The following is a 15,520-nucleotide window of genomic DNA, read 5'->3' as shown; positions in this document are numbered from 1 at the left end:
CGAACAGCAGCACCATTAGCTAACAAAGTAATATTTTCTCTTTACTGCTTTCTGCCATTTAGTTATTATCCTATTGGAAATCTAATTATAATCCTTTTACTCCCTAGTCAAACTTCACAGTTTTTGCAAGCTTAGCACTGACAAGTGATTTCATTACATTTGATTGCCCGCGCCCAGATTGACTCAACTTCACTCCGAGACCTAAAAGCCCTCTCAGTTTCTCAGATTCCCTGTTTGCACATTACAGCAACAGCTCCTTTAATTAATTAGCATGAACAGCAGTAACATGAACTGCTGAACAGAAAATAACATCATTTTATGATCGTAGGGAGACTTCTCCTTTTGCATGTTTATACCTTAGTTAACTTTTGTATTACTATATTTCATTGTTAGGGGATATTGGAACAATCAGCAAAGCAATGTTATCTTAAAATTTTTAAAAATAGATGTTACCATAATACTTGATGATAACAATTTACAAAAAATAAAAGACCCTAAATGTCAAGAAGGAGACAGCAGCGTGGGCAGACAGACTTTCCTGAGGTGAAAACATGGTTCAAAGGAGCTGTGGTTCAATGTACCTGCAACAGGAGGGTGACCCAGGGCTGCTGCTGCTGCTTTTGTTTGTGAAATAACCTGGCAGAGATTTAGCACAAAAACTCTCAGAAACCATGAATAACTTTTTATTTCTGTCTGTTTGCCAAAGACGAAGGGCTCTTGAAGCTTGGAACGTAATTTTGTTTTTATTATTTAGAAAACTGGGCTATATTTTTTCAATATTGTGATATAACCGGCCAGTTTTCAAATCCAGCCTCTGATAAAAAGGGCACACGGGGGGGCAGAAGAGAGAGGGGCAGTGTTTTTAAGAGGTTTATCAACTTTGTTACTGTATCAAATTATACCTCCCAAGTGCTGCAGTCCACTGAACCTGGCCACGCTACAACGTCTTGGAAATTACAGTGCTGTCTCCTTGATCGTCTTTCATGGAAAAAACTGTTCAAGTGCTCGCAATTTTATGTAAGAAAGGACCACAACCTTGTGATTAGAAACTCCTGAGATTACACTGAACAGAGATGTGGTATTTTCCTTGTCAGCGAGGTCTTTGCTCTGTTCTTCATTTGAGTCTTAGGCCTTTTCTTCTTCCTCCTGTGCAAGCCGTGCTCTGTCCCTAGTGCATGTCCCGCTCTGGATGCTCTGTGAATTACTAAACTTCTAGTAGTTACCTTGTGCTGTGTCATATTGCAACGTTTCTAGAAAAACTCTTTTGAAATTTGTGTGCAATTACCAGGCTGTCATGTCCCTGCACACACCGGCCACGTGCCGCTGAAAGCCGTCTCATGAGCTGCTGACCAAGAAAGGGCCCTCTTTAGGAACTGGCCGTGAGAGAGCTGCACCGACTGGCTCCATGGCTCACCTGCTGGTGGTGCAAAGCAGGGCTTTAAAAATAACAATGTCGCTGATGGTAGTCTCTGTGTTATTTTTGCTTCTGGTACTTTTCTGAATATCATGCTTTCTATAAGCATAGACACATGCACATGTGAGGGAGGAAGCTGAGATTTTGTGATTTACTGGAAACAAAAGGTGGGTGAAAGTTTCCCAGGAGACGGTTGAGTGCAAAGCTCCGTACCTTTCTGTTCTTACAAAGGGCTAAAACATTTATTCAGTAGTTCAGTGCCAGTAGGCTTGAATATTTCCTAAGCAGGAACCACTATATTATCTCCCTGTCTACTCAAACTGACCATGGCCATCCAGCATCTGCATAGTTTGTATTCAGTGAACATATTCTGTCCTTGGCTATCGTTAATTATTAGAAATCCTGTTTTCTATACTAACATGGATGTGGAAGTATTTGACAGTCAACTCAGTGTTTCTAAGCACAAAGTAAGTGGGGAGGAAGCCCCGAGTGCAGCCCCTCCACGAGTGTGCAGCCCCGAAGGGCCAGGTGCCACGGTCCTGCCTGCTGCGGGGATGGGAACCCGCGGGGAGGAGAGGTCTGGTACTGCTCCCCTGGAGGGAAGCTCACCAGCTCAGCCAGCATCAGACACCAAAGACTGCACATCTGCACGGGTGGAAAAGAGGTGATGTGAAAGAGTGAGAGATTAAAGGAAAGCAAACAGAAGTTCATCAGAACTGCTGTGCTCAGAAGCAGTGTTTATTGTTCACATTCTTCCGTGAGCCTAGAGGAAACCATACGCTGCTCACAGTGTGTTGGTTTTTCTCTTTCACTGCTCAGTTTGGAAAATATTTACAGATAAATGTAAGGGAAAAGTTTTGCTGGGCAACTAATGAACAGGAAAAGTAGTCAGTTTTACTCATTGCTGTCATTCGGCTGAATGAGTAGCCCAAAACCATGGAAACTGGCCGCAGGCCAGGTCTTCTCTTGTTAGGGTAGCGAAGGGATCCTGGTCTGTGTTTTCCACAATTGCTGTGGCCTGTACCCTACCAGCAGGGCCTGGGTGCAGCCTCCTTCCAGGCCAGTCAGCACTTGGATTTGCCAAGAGGTTTAGGGAAAGGGGTTTTTTTGAAGGCTGTTATCCACAGTAGAAGCAAACTGGTCTCTGATTTTTCTTTTTCTCTGCAAAATAAGAGATCAATTCAAACTTATTTGTAAGTTGGTTTTATTGTTGTGGCATCTATTTTCCGTGTGTCGCTGCACCCAAAGCTGGGCTTGGCTCTGATCTAACTGGAATGCTGACTCTGTTTCCGTAGCCCGGGAAGGGTGGAGGGATCAGCTCGTGCTTGTGGTGTCCTGTAAGACTCTTTGATTGAGCCCCTCGAGCAGGAGTTGTGCAAAGCCTGAGAGCGCAGGTCTGGCACGTGGCTGCTCTCCCCGCTCCTGCCACTTTTCTGTCCACAGAAACCAGCCCTGTCCCAGCTCTACCTGACCTTTGCTCCCCTTACTGGGCTGGATTCGCACACCAGCACTGCTGCGGAGCGTTGCTTTATGCAAGTTGTGAGGGTACACGTGGAAGTTTTGGTTTAAAGTACTTTTATGGAACTACAGCTGCATTACTAACTTAAAACAAAGATACGACAAACAAAGCCTCACAAAGGATTCAGAAAATTCAAATGCTGAATAGGCTGAAAAAAGGAAGAAAAAAAAAGTGAATAAATATGCAGGTGGTAATTAATGCTTTTGGATTTGTCCTTCATACTTGCGTTAAAAGCTTGAAAGAAAAAGACAAACAATGATACTGTTGCTAAAAGAGAGTGCCAAGGATGAATGTATACCCTGGACTAACGACTCAGGGAAGACACCACCATCCTGAGGGGAAATGACAATTATTAACATAGGCTCTGGCCCGCTGAGAAACTGTGAGATCTTTACTTGTCTTATACATTGTAAAGGGGGGAAAAAAAAAATCCTTTCTAAATGTCTTGCTTATTAAGCCAGTCATGCATTTCACTGTAGGTTGTAAAGCAGTATAACATGCACAGGGGGCTCATAAGCATATTTTAGTGTTAGGGAATATCATTTATACAGTTTTTATATTGTCAATATTACCCCTAGAGAATGAGATTAGGCTTTAAACTACTGTAAATCTACGCTTTTGCTCACCTTTGTATAATTTCATTTTTTAATAGAATGAAGCCCACATAAATGAATATTTGATTAAGGGATAAACCTAATAAAAGAATACATTTATTGCACAGATTTATTCAAATCTTTGCTATATAATACAGTAAAATGCTGTAAAATGGTATGTAGCTTGCAGTCAGCTACACCAAGGGGATGGTGAATATTCTTCAAAAAGATGAATTTGACAACATTGCATTGTCTTTCATGTATAAGTGGTAGCACAGATGCTCCTAACACTTTTAATTCCTCATAGGTAGTTGCTGTATGACGTTGTTAGTGCCATGGAGTTAAGTTTATTGCACAGCAACAAAAAAGTATTTTAATTTCTGGAGAATAATTGAGAGCTTTATAAAAAAGGAAATATTTAACTATGCACTTTCTGTTTACTGATCAAGAACATCTCCTCAGTGGCTGCACAGTGCTTGAGCTCTGGCATTTCCATTCTCTCTCACAGGCATTCCAGAAACCTCCACTGAACTTCCTTTGAGAAAGAAAGGGAATAGGAAGTAAACATTGAAACCTATTTCGAAGTTTAACTAGTCAGTCCATCAGCCCACCGTACTCTCAGGGACCACATCTTCCCTTAGTTTGAAAAATAATTTTCAAAATACAATAAAAATAATCAAGAAATTAAAAAAAGTATATTACTGATCCCATTTTTGATAAATCTTCCTTTGAATGCGTGTCCGTGTTCCTCCCCTCCTCTTTGCAGACAGAGCCCTTGTCGCCAAGTGCAGCGCCGTGACTGCCTGCGTGCTCTGTCTTGCTGGTTCTGTGCCGTTACCAAGCATCAAACATGTACCAGAAGATGCAGCTGATGCCCAGTGGCCATTTAAATAGGGAGTCATGGACCTGATTTCTGCTGACTTCCATCGCTAGTGCATGGACAACTCGCTGAGCACCCCTGTGGGTCCCAGCCGCGCCGGGGCTGGGCAGGAAGGGACCCTCGTCCCTGTGGCTTCGGCTGCTGCTCCAGAACGCAGAGCTGGTGTGTTGCTGACTCCCGAGGAGCACACCAGGGCAGCATTTCAGACTTTTGGGCTGCCTAGAAAGACTATTCGTATGATTTTTTGAGGGCAGCCAAACCTGCAGGTTCTGACAGTGCCTACCTTTGTTAGAAGTGCAGCTTTAATACAGGCTAGATCACTTGCAGCCGGAAGAAGTCGTGTGTGACTGCCTGGTAATCAGGAGAAAAACTGAAAAAAACCCCGCCACAAACCACAAACAAAACCCACAGCGTTCAATAATAGCGTTTCCGCTTACTCCCTCCCCAGGCTTTAATATTTGCCCCGCTAAGTTTAAGATGATAATTTTAATCAGCCAAAGGCCTGAAACTAATTTTAGTCACTGCTTTGGAGGTTCCCATGCTCCCAAACGTTCCTCTGGAAATGTTATGTCCCTGGCTCTTCCGATCTTTATTCTTGTTTACATCAAAAATACACATTAAATCATCTCTGTTTGGAGAGTCTGAGCCTCCTTAAAACCATGAAACATTCAATTACTAATTAGCTGTTTCCTGTTCCTAATGAAGTGAACATGTCGGATTTGGATTAAAATTCAGCTACTGCTCTCCTCTGTTTATGGTTCCAGATGTTTTTGTTTTATCTAGGAGGTTACTTTGACAGCCACTGCTAAATGATAAATCACTCATATTATAGCTGAAATGCATTTTGAAATTGAAATGTGGCAAACTTCGAGATTGCTCCAAGGATCAGTGTCAGTGAGCAGGTCAATACCTGTTCTTTCCTTCCAAGTGTTCAGTATTGGCATATGCAAAGCAGTAACGGGATAGATGTCAACATTATACAAAATGCCTCTCAATATTATCATTTTGCTATCATCTTCAAGATCAGTGCTTGCAGGTTTAGATAGGTGGATTCATGATTCATTGTATAATGAACAAGAATATGGATTCTTGTTAGCCTTACTTTCTGTGGGCATTTTAATACTTATTTTTTCTCTGGGCTTAAAGTTGCTTAATGTGAAAAATCACAGTTGATCGGTACTATAACTAGGAATTTTTTTATGAAGGAAATAAGTGGCTTTCTACTTGCTTCCCTAAATAAGGAAAAATAATTTTAAAAGAAATGTGGTGGTTTCTCAGTGAAAGCAGTTTTCCAAGAACAGATATTGATTTACTTCTATTGCATTTTTTAATGCCATGCAATTTTGTTTTAACACACTGTTCCCCAGAAGGTTTTGTGCATGTAATAATGGTAGTTGGAAAGCTGATGTTGCTCGGTGTGGCTTACAGAGGCAAGCAACGCAATACGGGCTGCCTTCTGGAAAAAAGGAAGGAAAATGAGTGTTCAGTTCAAAAGCAAATGCCAGTCAACGTATTTACAGCCTCTACTCAGCAGATGCTGGCTGGCAAGCACCATTAGAGACAAGGCTGGTGTGGTTTTGGCCCAGCGGAGTGCCCAGACCTGTCCCACCGGCGTGGAGGGTGGTCAGTGCGCTGAGACCGGCTCGTTCTTCAGCATTCACCTCTCCGGGGCTTTGCAGGGCTTTGTCACCCAGTGCGTCTTTGTCCGATGTAAAACACGGTGGATAGTTTGTATCACCTGTAGATCTGATCATTTGTCTTGAGGAAAAAAAAAAGTCCACATGCAAATAAGGAAACCCACCGAAGTTTCAGTTAATTATAAAATGTGTTACTGTGTAATTGACCTTTTTCTTCTCTTTTTTTTTTTTCTCCAGAAAACAGAACATACATCAAACCTACTATTATGTACTGAAGGAAATACCTATTGTTGAAAAATGTATAATGACCACTATTCGAAGACCATATAGTTCATGAAAAACGTCCCTTCCAACCTTTGATGCCTTCAGTACTGTGTGAAGAACAGGATTTGTAGCATGAAACTTGAAGGACAATTTCAGGCAATTTACTGTTGCTGCATCGAAAACTGCCGTATTAAGAAATATTGAGACTTTTTACAAGCTTACCATACCAAACCAAGCCTGTTGCAACAGATCATTTTTAGGTTCCCAGAGATAGAAAGGAGTTTTAGTATTTTTAAGCACATACAGGAATTATTCCCCCTTCCCCCTCCAAAAAGAACTTTTTTTTTTTTTTTCTAAGGCGGTAGCTATTTCTGTATAGCAATGGCACAATGATTTTAAGCCACAAAGGTCCTCACTGGCTGTACATCATACCAGCCCAGTTTATCACTGAAACTGTTCAACATGGAGCTGTTTCGATTGTGTTTATAAATTAAGCTTTGTTTACTGAAGCAGATACTCGATATATATTACGTTTTAAAGAGAAATGCGTGTACATTTTTTAAAAGAATGATGTAAAAATTGTCCTTTCATTAGATGACCAATTCAAAAGTGTGAGCTAAACCCTAATAGCTGACGTCATATGAGGATTATAATTGATGCTTTTTTTTATGCTCAGTTCAGCTTGGCTTTTGGTCTTTTAAGATGAAAAAATGAATATGCAGTAGAGTGTTAGATAATGGAAACTTTTAAGTATGGTTTCTCTGTTGTACCATATTAAGTTAAAGTACACATTCTTTGTTAAAAATGTTCTTGCTAAAAATACAGTATTAAAAATTTTTTGTTTGACTTTGGAAATCTTTTAAGATTTTTTTTTTTGACTGAATTCCCATAGTTACTGTACTAATGCAAAATAATATTTTGCACTATTAAAAATACTTGAAGAAATTACTTAATAAAGAGGGTGGGTTGGTACTAAACATTTTCCTAATTATTGCATGTTCCAAATTCTGAACTTTGCAGGTGAAACATTCCTGTCTCAAAACACGTGGCTGAAACCTGCTTTCAGTCAAGTGGAATTAAGTAATCACCTAATCACTCGTTACCTTCATTCATGGGTCAAAGGCACAGTGCTACTTACGAACTCATGTTGATATACGTATACTTATGTTTACACGCCCACCCCCCACCCCCCGGAATTAAGTCACTGTCATGTAAATAGATCTATGGGGGATATATTACCTGTAATTACATATACTACTATCTATATCTATATGTGCAGGGCTCAAACTTTCTTTTCTTTTTACCGCTAGATTTTTTTTCTGCCTAACAGACTTCTGCAGACTTTCAAAGTGAAGCTTCAGACTATGCTGTGTAATACAGCAGACTAGAATCATCTGATCTTTTTTGTTCCTAAAAGAAATCTTTTAGCTTAACCAGGTGTCAGTTCAAGGAAACATGTTGGCCTCTGCTTTACACGTGATCAGACTAATTATCAGAATGATCTTCCAATGTACAAACATGGTTTATTCCATGTTATTTTTCTAGCAAGCATTCTAATAACTGCATTAGTCACATGGGCATTGATCAAACAATCAGAAACAGGAGCATTAGGAGCTGTGAGTCCTCTCGCACTCTTAATAAGAGCTCATGTGTGAGTAAAACATTGCAGCACCTGAACTTAAATTCTACCTTTGACTCTTTACTAACTTTAGTTGATATTTCATTGGGATTCTCTGAAATGAGGATCGGACCTTATTTCTAAATCTTATTTTTAAAAAGGACTTGAAACAGTCCTTGAGATGCTGCAGCATTTCTGACTGATTGACCGAACTATGAATTGCAGATTTTGAAGAGAGCTCTTTGATAAGTTACCCAGTATAATGGATTTTAGAAAAACTTAAAGTAACTAAATATTTCAGTCTTTGAAATGGTAGCGGTTTTGAATTTTTCTGTAGTCTCCATAAAGACTATTTTAGCATTTTTTTCCTCAATGGCTGATCTACATTTCTTAAGACTGCATTGATACTGGGTTGATGAGTGCACCATTGATTTTCTACTTTGCCCTTCCCAGAATAGTTTTAAATGTCAAAGTACGGGCAAACAAGATTTAGGAACTGATAAACTTCCGAGACTGAATCTGTTGTTAAGTCCTTCCTGGGTACCTTCTGATAAATATTGACAAACCAAGATGCTGAGGTTTTTGTGTCAGCTCAACCTAACGAGCCCACTTGTAACTAACACCTTCTACTGGACAACCGTGCTAAAGCCAGAGCAAGCAGTAGGTTTGGCCAATTGCGACTGAACAGTTCATGTAAAAGTGCAATTTCATTTTTTTTTTAAAATTTCGTTTTACTTCCTCTCATCTCAGTAGTATTTCAGCTGACACCCTCCTGCACAGGGGTCTGCCTGTGAGTTACACTGACCCAAAACCTGTTACATCGGTCTCCGACCGTGCGGGACGGTGGCTGTACAGCCCAGGATCCGCTTCCCCCAAGGTGTCAGACCAGGCCACCTCCTGCCTGGCAACGCTGGGTTCAGAGGTTTCAGAGCCCTTTGCCCACCCAACCATGGACGTTCAGGGATTAGGTGTGATGCTGCATGTGATTTTTTTCCCTCCATGCAGTATAAAAAGCCTCAGTGTAGACTTTGTCAAGTTCCAGGCACTGCAACTGAGCGCGAAAGGCACAAAACCAAGGAAATTGCTTTCATGTTGTATTTTCTAGGTCTTTGCTGGTCTTGTCATTTAAAGGCGAAGGAGATGGGATTATTTACTCTGAGAAGACAGGGCTAAGGGAAGAATTAATTGTCTTTCATATGTAAAGTAAGCTATAAAGAGCAGGACCGTAACCTTCCCTGTGCTCTGGTTCCATGGCCAGCACAGGTCAGCATGCGCTGCTTTCAGAAAGCTGCGTAACGCCATGATCGCATGCCTGCCTGGTGGTACCGCACAGCAAACACTGGCAACGTTGAGCTTTTTTTTTAATTTCTCATGGACACAATTTTACATTCGGCTACAGTATCACCTTCCTCGTTCATCTCGTCTTTTAAACAGTGGAACAATCTCAGTAGGAGAGTTCTGGAGCAACCAGATCCTCTGGCCCAGGGGTGGAGCAGGGCAGGAGGCAATTCAGCCTTCACCACGCTCCTCCTTGTCTGCGGCAGTGAGCTGAACGTCCCCAGCTGGCTACAGTGCTGGTAGCCCAACAGGGACATCACCTCTTTGAGCTTTTGGGGTATTTTTTCCAAATGAAAATGTCTGAGAGAAGCAGGACTTTGGCTGTGCCCGTGCCTTCAGCACCTCCTAAAAGTGGCGGAGCTTAGGGACACTGAAAACCCGTTCTGCTGCAGCGTGGGCTGCAGGAAGCCCAGCTGGGGCTGCGTGCTTGCAGGCTGGGGGCACTGGCAGGGCTGGGGTGCGGCACCCGCAGCCCCTCTGCATCTGCCTCTGTAACAGCTCCGGGTTCCTACCAAGCATCTCCTTATTTGTAACTTGACTTTGCCATGGCATTGTGCCAGCGAAGTTGGTGTTAGCTGGGCACAAGGTGCTCTTGGCTAAATGCAGGCAAGTTAATGGGTGAGGTAGTTCAGCAATTTTTATGAATCTTATGTAATGCAGGCTGCCATCATCATAAACTAACAGAATCAATAGTGACCAATCTCAATTTAAAATCTGGATCTATAGTAATACACAGCGCGAACGCTCTCCCTTAGAAATGCATGGCTGTGCATTAAAAGCTGAATGCTGGTTTAAGTAATTGCTGTCTACAAGTAAGTGGCCCATTAATATATTTAGTTATAGAATATTTTTGGTAACATGACAAAATGTAGGCTAACCCAAATTGTAACGACTTTCCTTCATGGCCTCAGCTGATCTCCACAGCCGCTCCTGTGTGTGCACAGACTTAGTCCCGACCTACAGGCGTGAGAATTCTCAGCCTCGCCGGCCCTGGGCTGAGGAGCTGCTGCCTTTGGCAGCAATACTGATACAAAGCTTCCCGCTTTCCTGCTGCTCCTTCCGACTGCGGTGACACCGCATCCTGCCTGCACTGCTGTTCCGTGCTGGGGTGAGGAGGGAGGGAGAGGGAAAGGAATTCATCAGGGTTTTTTTAAAGCCAGGTCATGTGCAATCATCATTTGTTATACATACTATAGCTGTTTAGGCACTTGAAAAATCACTCTTAATAAACATGTTTACTTTAGTTCTGTCTGCAAATAAGGGCATCTTTGAAGCTGGGATGGAAAGAGAGAAAAAAGTTTTTTAAATGATGAATTTGTAGGCGAATTATGAATTACTACAGTTTTGTATTTGTACATCAAAGGAATCAATTGAAATGAGCCAATTCGGGGTCAGCACAGCACAATGCTGCGGCTTTCTGCCTCTCCATTAGACCATCATCCATTTCTGCTTCTGTTTGCCAGCCAACACTGGCACCTTAATAGAGGAGCTGAGGAGCAATGTTCCTTTGCATGAACGTTGGAGTGTGGTAATCTAAGGTATGGGAAAAACATCTTTTTGGAGCTCATTTAGTAAAATAAAGAACACTCGTTATTCTGAGATCCAGTTAGAAATACAATAAGATTTTACTGTGTCTTCATTATGTGATGCCGTTGATGTAATTCAAAATTATGAAAGTAAATATGGCACCATATATTAAAATGCTCTTATGATAACTGATAATTAAAAATTGGATCTTTTATATTTAAACTTTTAAAAAAGACATTTGGCTTTGTGTATTTGAAAATGTCATTGCTTTTTCAAAACTGACATTGAAATGTGTATTCACTGAGTAGTAGATCCCTTTCACCACCAGTTCTTTGCTTTGGCTGGCTACAAGAGGGGTTAGTTGTGGGCAAAGGAGAAGTTTTTGCTGTCCCTGAAATACAATTTCTCACCTTCAGGCTGTCTGAGAGCTATGAGGGCTGCCGCAGCTTCCCGAGATGTATTCCATGGCTGGTGTATCTCCCCGACTAACTGCAGTCTTTCTTGCCTCTAAGAGCAATCCAGCTCTATGCTGACACAGCTGGGACAGCCTCTATGTTTAAGGCCATTATCTTTGAAAACAACAACCATCTCAGACGGGTTAGGCCTGTTAGACCTGCTGCTCCCAGTGACAGAGCAAGTGGCCAGGACTCTGGAATAAATTTTGGCTGGTCAAAGGGATGCTGGAGCTGAAACTGCCGGAGCAGTGGCAAGTTCACATTGACCTATACAAAATTGTCCCAGCTCTAATTAATCGTGGTGTCCTTCAGTCAGCCAACAGTGAGATAGATGTATTTGTTTTTCTGAAAGAAAAAGTTTGAAATAAGAGAATGGAGAGAAACTTAATCATGTTGAATTGTTGGGTGAATACATAGTTTCACCCTAATAAACTCGGCATCACAGTTCCTTCATAATAAACGTTGCGACGCAATACATCCGATACGAAGGTTGTCAGGAGTGCTTTCGAAGTGTGCGGCCCTACGTAAACGTTACGCGTTGAGCAGCTGAGTGTCACGATACCACGTGCACGTACAGCCAGCACCAGGGTGCAGGCGCCTTCTGGACTGTGCCGGCAGCTGTCCTGCTGGAGAGGCAAGGAAGGGGTTGGGGTCACAGTACGTTGACCTCTACCGTTGGAGGGCTGAATTCAGGCATGGAGTGCCTGCATAGTTCTCATTTTAGGATCTGGGCTTTGCCTGAAGATTTAATCTTATTACCAAAATGCCTAAAATTAATTGTCCCACCCTTCCACCAAAGTGGCCAAGTAGGACGGAGGAACCATTGGCATGAAATGAAACAAGATTAATTAGCTAAAAAGAGAAGAAAGAATAAACAGGAATGAAAAATAAACTAATTTGCTCCAGTGCCAGTAGGATTTGGCATTTAACTGTAATCATATGTTTCATTCTGTATCGGAAAGAAGTACCTGTTTCGTGTTTCCCCTGATGATTCCTGCCATTAGCTGAAAGTCTGCTTATTCCCAGAGCTGTGCTGCCATCAGTTGATGATGCTGGGGCACTTACAGAGATGTTTTGGCAGGAAAAATGCTTTATCATTTGTAACATTATTATGAAACTTAAGATTCTTCTTTGTAGACCTGTCCAAAGCAAGTCTGTATAAATTGTTGCTTTCTTTCCTTGGCGTCATGGGCAGGGGAGGGAGAGGGGTACAACAACATCCCGAAAAGTAAGAAAACAGACAAAAAAAGCTAGTAACTTAAGTAACAAGGAATAAAATCCCTATTGGACTTTTTTTTAATAGTTCTATAAAACTGGCGAAGACAGAAACGGTACTGAGAGATTTTTGGTGTCAGATCAGTGCTTTGCATTTTATGTGATCATTTACACCTGTTCAAAGTAAGTATTTGATGGCATTTGACAGCTGATTTATTAGCATTTGACACCTATATTACAATGTTGAAATGACTCTACAATGTGCAAAGCAGTGGAAAACCCACTGATTCCTTTCATGGCTTTTTTCCTGGTAGTTTAATACTGAGATTCCATTCCAAAGGAAAAAATGAATTCCTCACACCCCAATTGTAATTCTTTATTTCTTCTAGTATGTATTATGTTCAGCTCATACTAACTCGGAAAAAAAAATAAAAGGAAAAGGAGAAGAGCAGTTGTGTTTAATTCGCAGACCTGATTCACAGACGCTGGCTCTGAAACAAATCAAAACCAGGCCACGCTCATAATACCATGAGGAGTCACAGAAAAATGAGAAGTCTGCTGTTGTGCTGAGAAACATTGCAGGACTAAGACTCTTGATTTATAACAGAGCTGGTAAGTAAATTGCATATTTTTGATAGTTAATAGTTTTTCAAATAAACAGAAATTTTCACCAAATGGAAGTTCTGTTTTCACTGAAATTATTCTTCGCTTTGTCAAAGCAAACCTTCAAGAAACGCCAAAGCCACAGTATTTCTGTTTCACTGTTTTGAAGACAGGCAGTAACAGACTCTGTTCAGAATCCTTATAAGAATGAAGGGGTTGATTAGTTTAATGCTTTCTGGAATTCAGTGGACTTCTTGGCTTTAGAATCATTAAAATAGTTGCACACAGTGGAAAAAAAAAAAAAAAAATCCACGTCAGCAACATCACCTACGTACATAAAGAGTTACCGGAGCTCAGAGTTTACAAAAAGAATAAAAGACCCCTCCCCACCCCAGGAAATCAAGCCCAATAAGAAGGATTATGAACACTCTAAATTATGCTGTACAATTTGTCAAGTACACAATTGTTTGAAATGCCATGGCCAATGTTATGTGTTGACAGGATGTGATATCTTAATGAAAATAATAATACTGTTTGCTCCTCTGGTACTAGCCCAATTTCAAAAAAGAAAAGCCTCTCAGATTTCACACATCACGGTAGCTTTTCCAGCTAAAATAATGTGGTAGCTAGTGTAGCATGAATAAGTTAAGTATCTGTGAAGTTCATGGACTGGGGAAGAGGGAGGACCAATTTGCCAGGCTCTGAATTACTGACAGACTGAATGACCCATGTCTAGTCTTGTCACGTTATTTTACATTAAGTTGTAAAGTAACATTGTAACACAATCCAGCAGAACATAACCTGGAAAAAAATTACTTCGGCACTAGATTGCAAGATTCTCAAGGTTACAAGTGTCTGATTGTCACGGGGCCCACATTTTCTAGATCAATTATAGTGGCCTTTCGCTGGCACCTATTGATAAGGCAAAGCAAGCAGCTGTTAGCTTTACCATCACTCAGAATTAAACTCTCTCGTATTTACCAGTGTAGTTCTTTTGGTCTACACAACTTACAAAGAAATCAAAGCTCCTGACACTGTTGCAGCTGCCCTTTTCTGTGTGCATGACACTGGTTTTACTTTCAGTTCCCGCCCGGAGCAGCGTACCTAGGCAATTTTCATGAAAAGAAAGAGACAGTCTTAAATGTAAGTCCAAGGACAACAAAATTATTTATTTTTGAAACAAGAAAAAGAAAAGCTGGTAATTTGACTTCCTCAGCAGGACAGCTGGACCCGAGGGGGAGTGAAAGAAACAAACCCAAACATTTATTTTATGTATTTTGACCCAATAAGGGTAGCAAGGGGAAATAATTAAAGGTATCATTTGCTCAGTCTCAGGGAAGGATTGATTTTCAATGCTAGTGGTTCCAGTATAGTGCACCCCAATATAGAAAATGCTACTTATGTTATAGCTGTGATACAGAAACAGAGAACAGACCAAGAGTTACTACTGCTGGGATCTATCTGCTTAGGCATTTTGAAAATTGAAGATTGAAAGATAATGAAGATAACATCAGCTGCTGTAAATGGGCTCTGGTTATTTTTGACTTAAGTTTTATTAGGAATTTGAACGTGACATCCCTTCCCGAAGAACACAGCCGCAGCCCATTAACGTCAACGAGAGTTATGCTTATATGGCAGAGAGAGCAGATCTTTTAGTGGTGTATGTCCACAGTCTGACACGCAGCCTCGAGTTCTGTGGCTTACTCAAACAATGACAAGTTAATGAGGATTTACTTTGTGCACTACATGTCTATAAAAGTAATTTTTTAAATAGCATAATGGATTAATATTTACTTGACAGCCTTTGCATCATTTGTTCCCTGGTTTCTGTCTTACAAGACTGTAAGATAGAAAGATAGAAATAAATATTTACTGACTCGTCATGCATGCAGTTTATTCTGTCTAGAACTGTGGCCAGCTCTATTCATTGTGTTGCCTTTCAGCTAGGTGCTATAAAGAGAGGAAATAATTAATTGTTGTTAAACTTAGGTATGTGATTAAAAGAAAAAAATGTAGTTAGCGCTGACTCCTGTCCCCTTTTTACTACAAGCGCCCCCTCCCACCCCGTGTCCTTTGCCAGTGTCGGGGGGTGTATGTGTGTGTATGTGCGTGTAAAAATAAGATTACCTCAAGCTCATTACTGTCCACTGACAGGGTCATGCTGTAAAAACTTTTGATGAATAGTCAGCATCTAATTCCTGTGTAATAAAAAAAACCTAAGTTGCTTGCAATCATTATTCCAAATGGAAAAATTAATTGTAAATAACTGGAAGTCAATTAAGGCTGGGTTCTGCCGGGTAATGCAAATCTTTTATAGTTTTGTTTCAGTTAACTGCCTCATTAATGATTTATAGATGTGTATACAGCTGTGGGAACCATAGCATTATCTAATGCACTCAGAGAATAATTACATATGAAAAGAACTACGCAGCTCAAGGGAAAAACTCAGAAATTACT

At 40.9% G+C, this 15,520-nt stretch overlaps 1 protein-coding gene across 2 annotated transcripts in view; it reads left to right on the top strand.

Annotated features, from left to right (window-relative positions):
* DACH2 (dachshund family transcription factor 2) overlaps window positions 1-6,337 on the top strand; it is a 306,381-nt gene extending 300,044 nt beyond the window's left edge. The window contains exon 13 of one of the 2 annotated variants that reach the window (XM_086470121.1): window positions 6,281-6,337. In XM_086470121.1, coding sequence (XP_086326247.1) covers window positions 6,281-6,337 — 57 coding nt within the window. The remainder of the gene's footprint in view (window positions 1-6,280) is intronic. The other variant, XM_086470122.1, reaches the window with a different exon arrangement.
* Window positions 6,338-15,520: the final 9,183 nt, after the last annotated feature.

This window comes from Leptosomus discolor, chromosome 9 (genome assembly GCF_034619465.1).
Source record: "Leptosomus discolor isolate bLepDis1 chromosome 9, bLepDis1.hap2, whole genome shotgun sequence".
Taxonomy (NCBI): Eukaryota; Metazoa; Chordata; class Aves; order Leptosomiformes; family Leptosomidae; genus Leptosomus; species Leptosomus discolor.
This window is presented reverse-complemented; position numbering and strand designations above follow the sequence as displayed.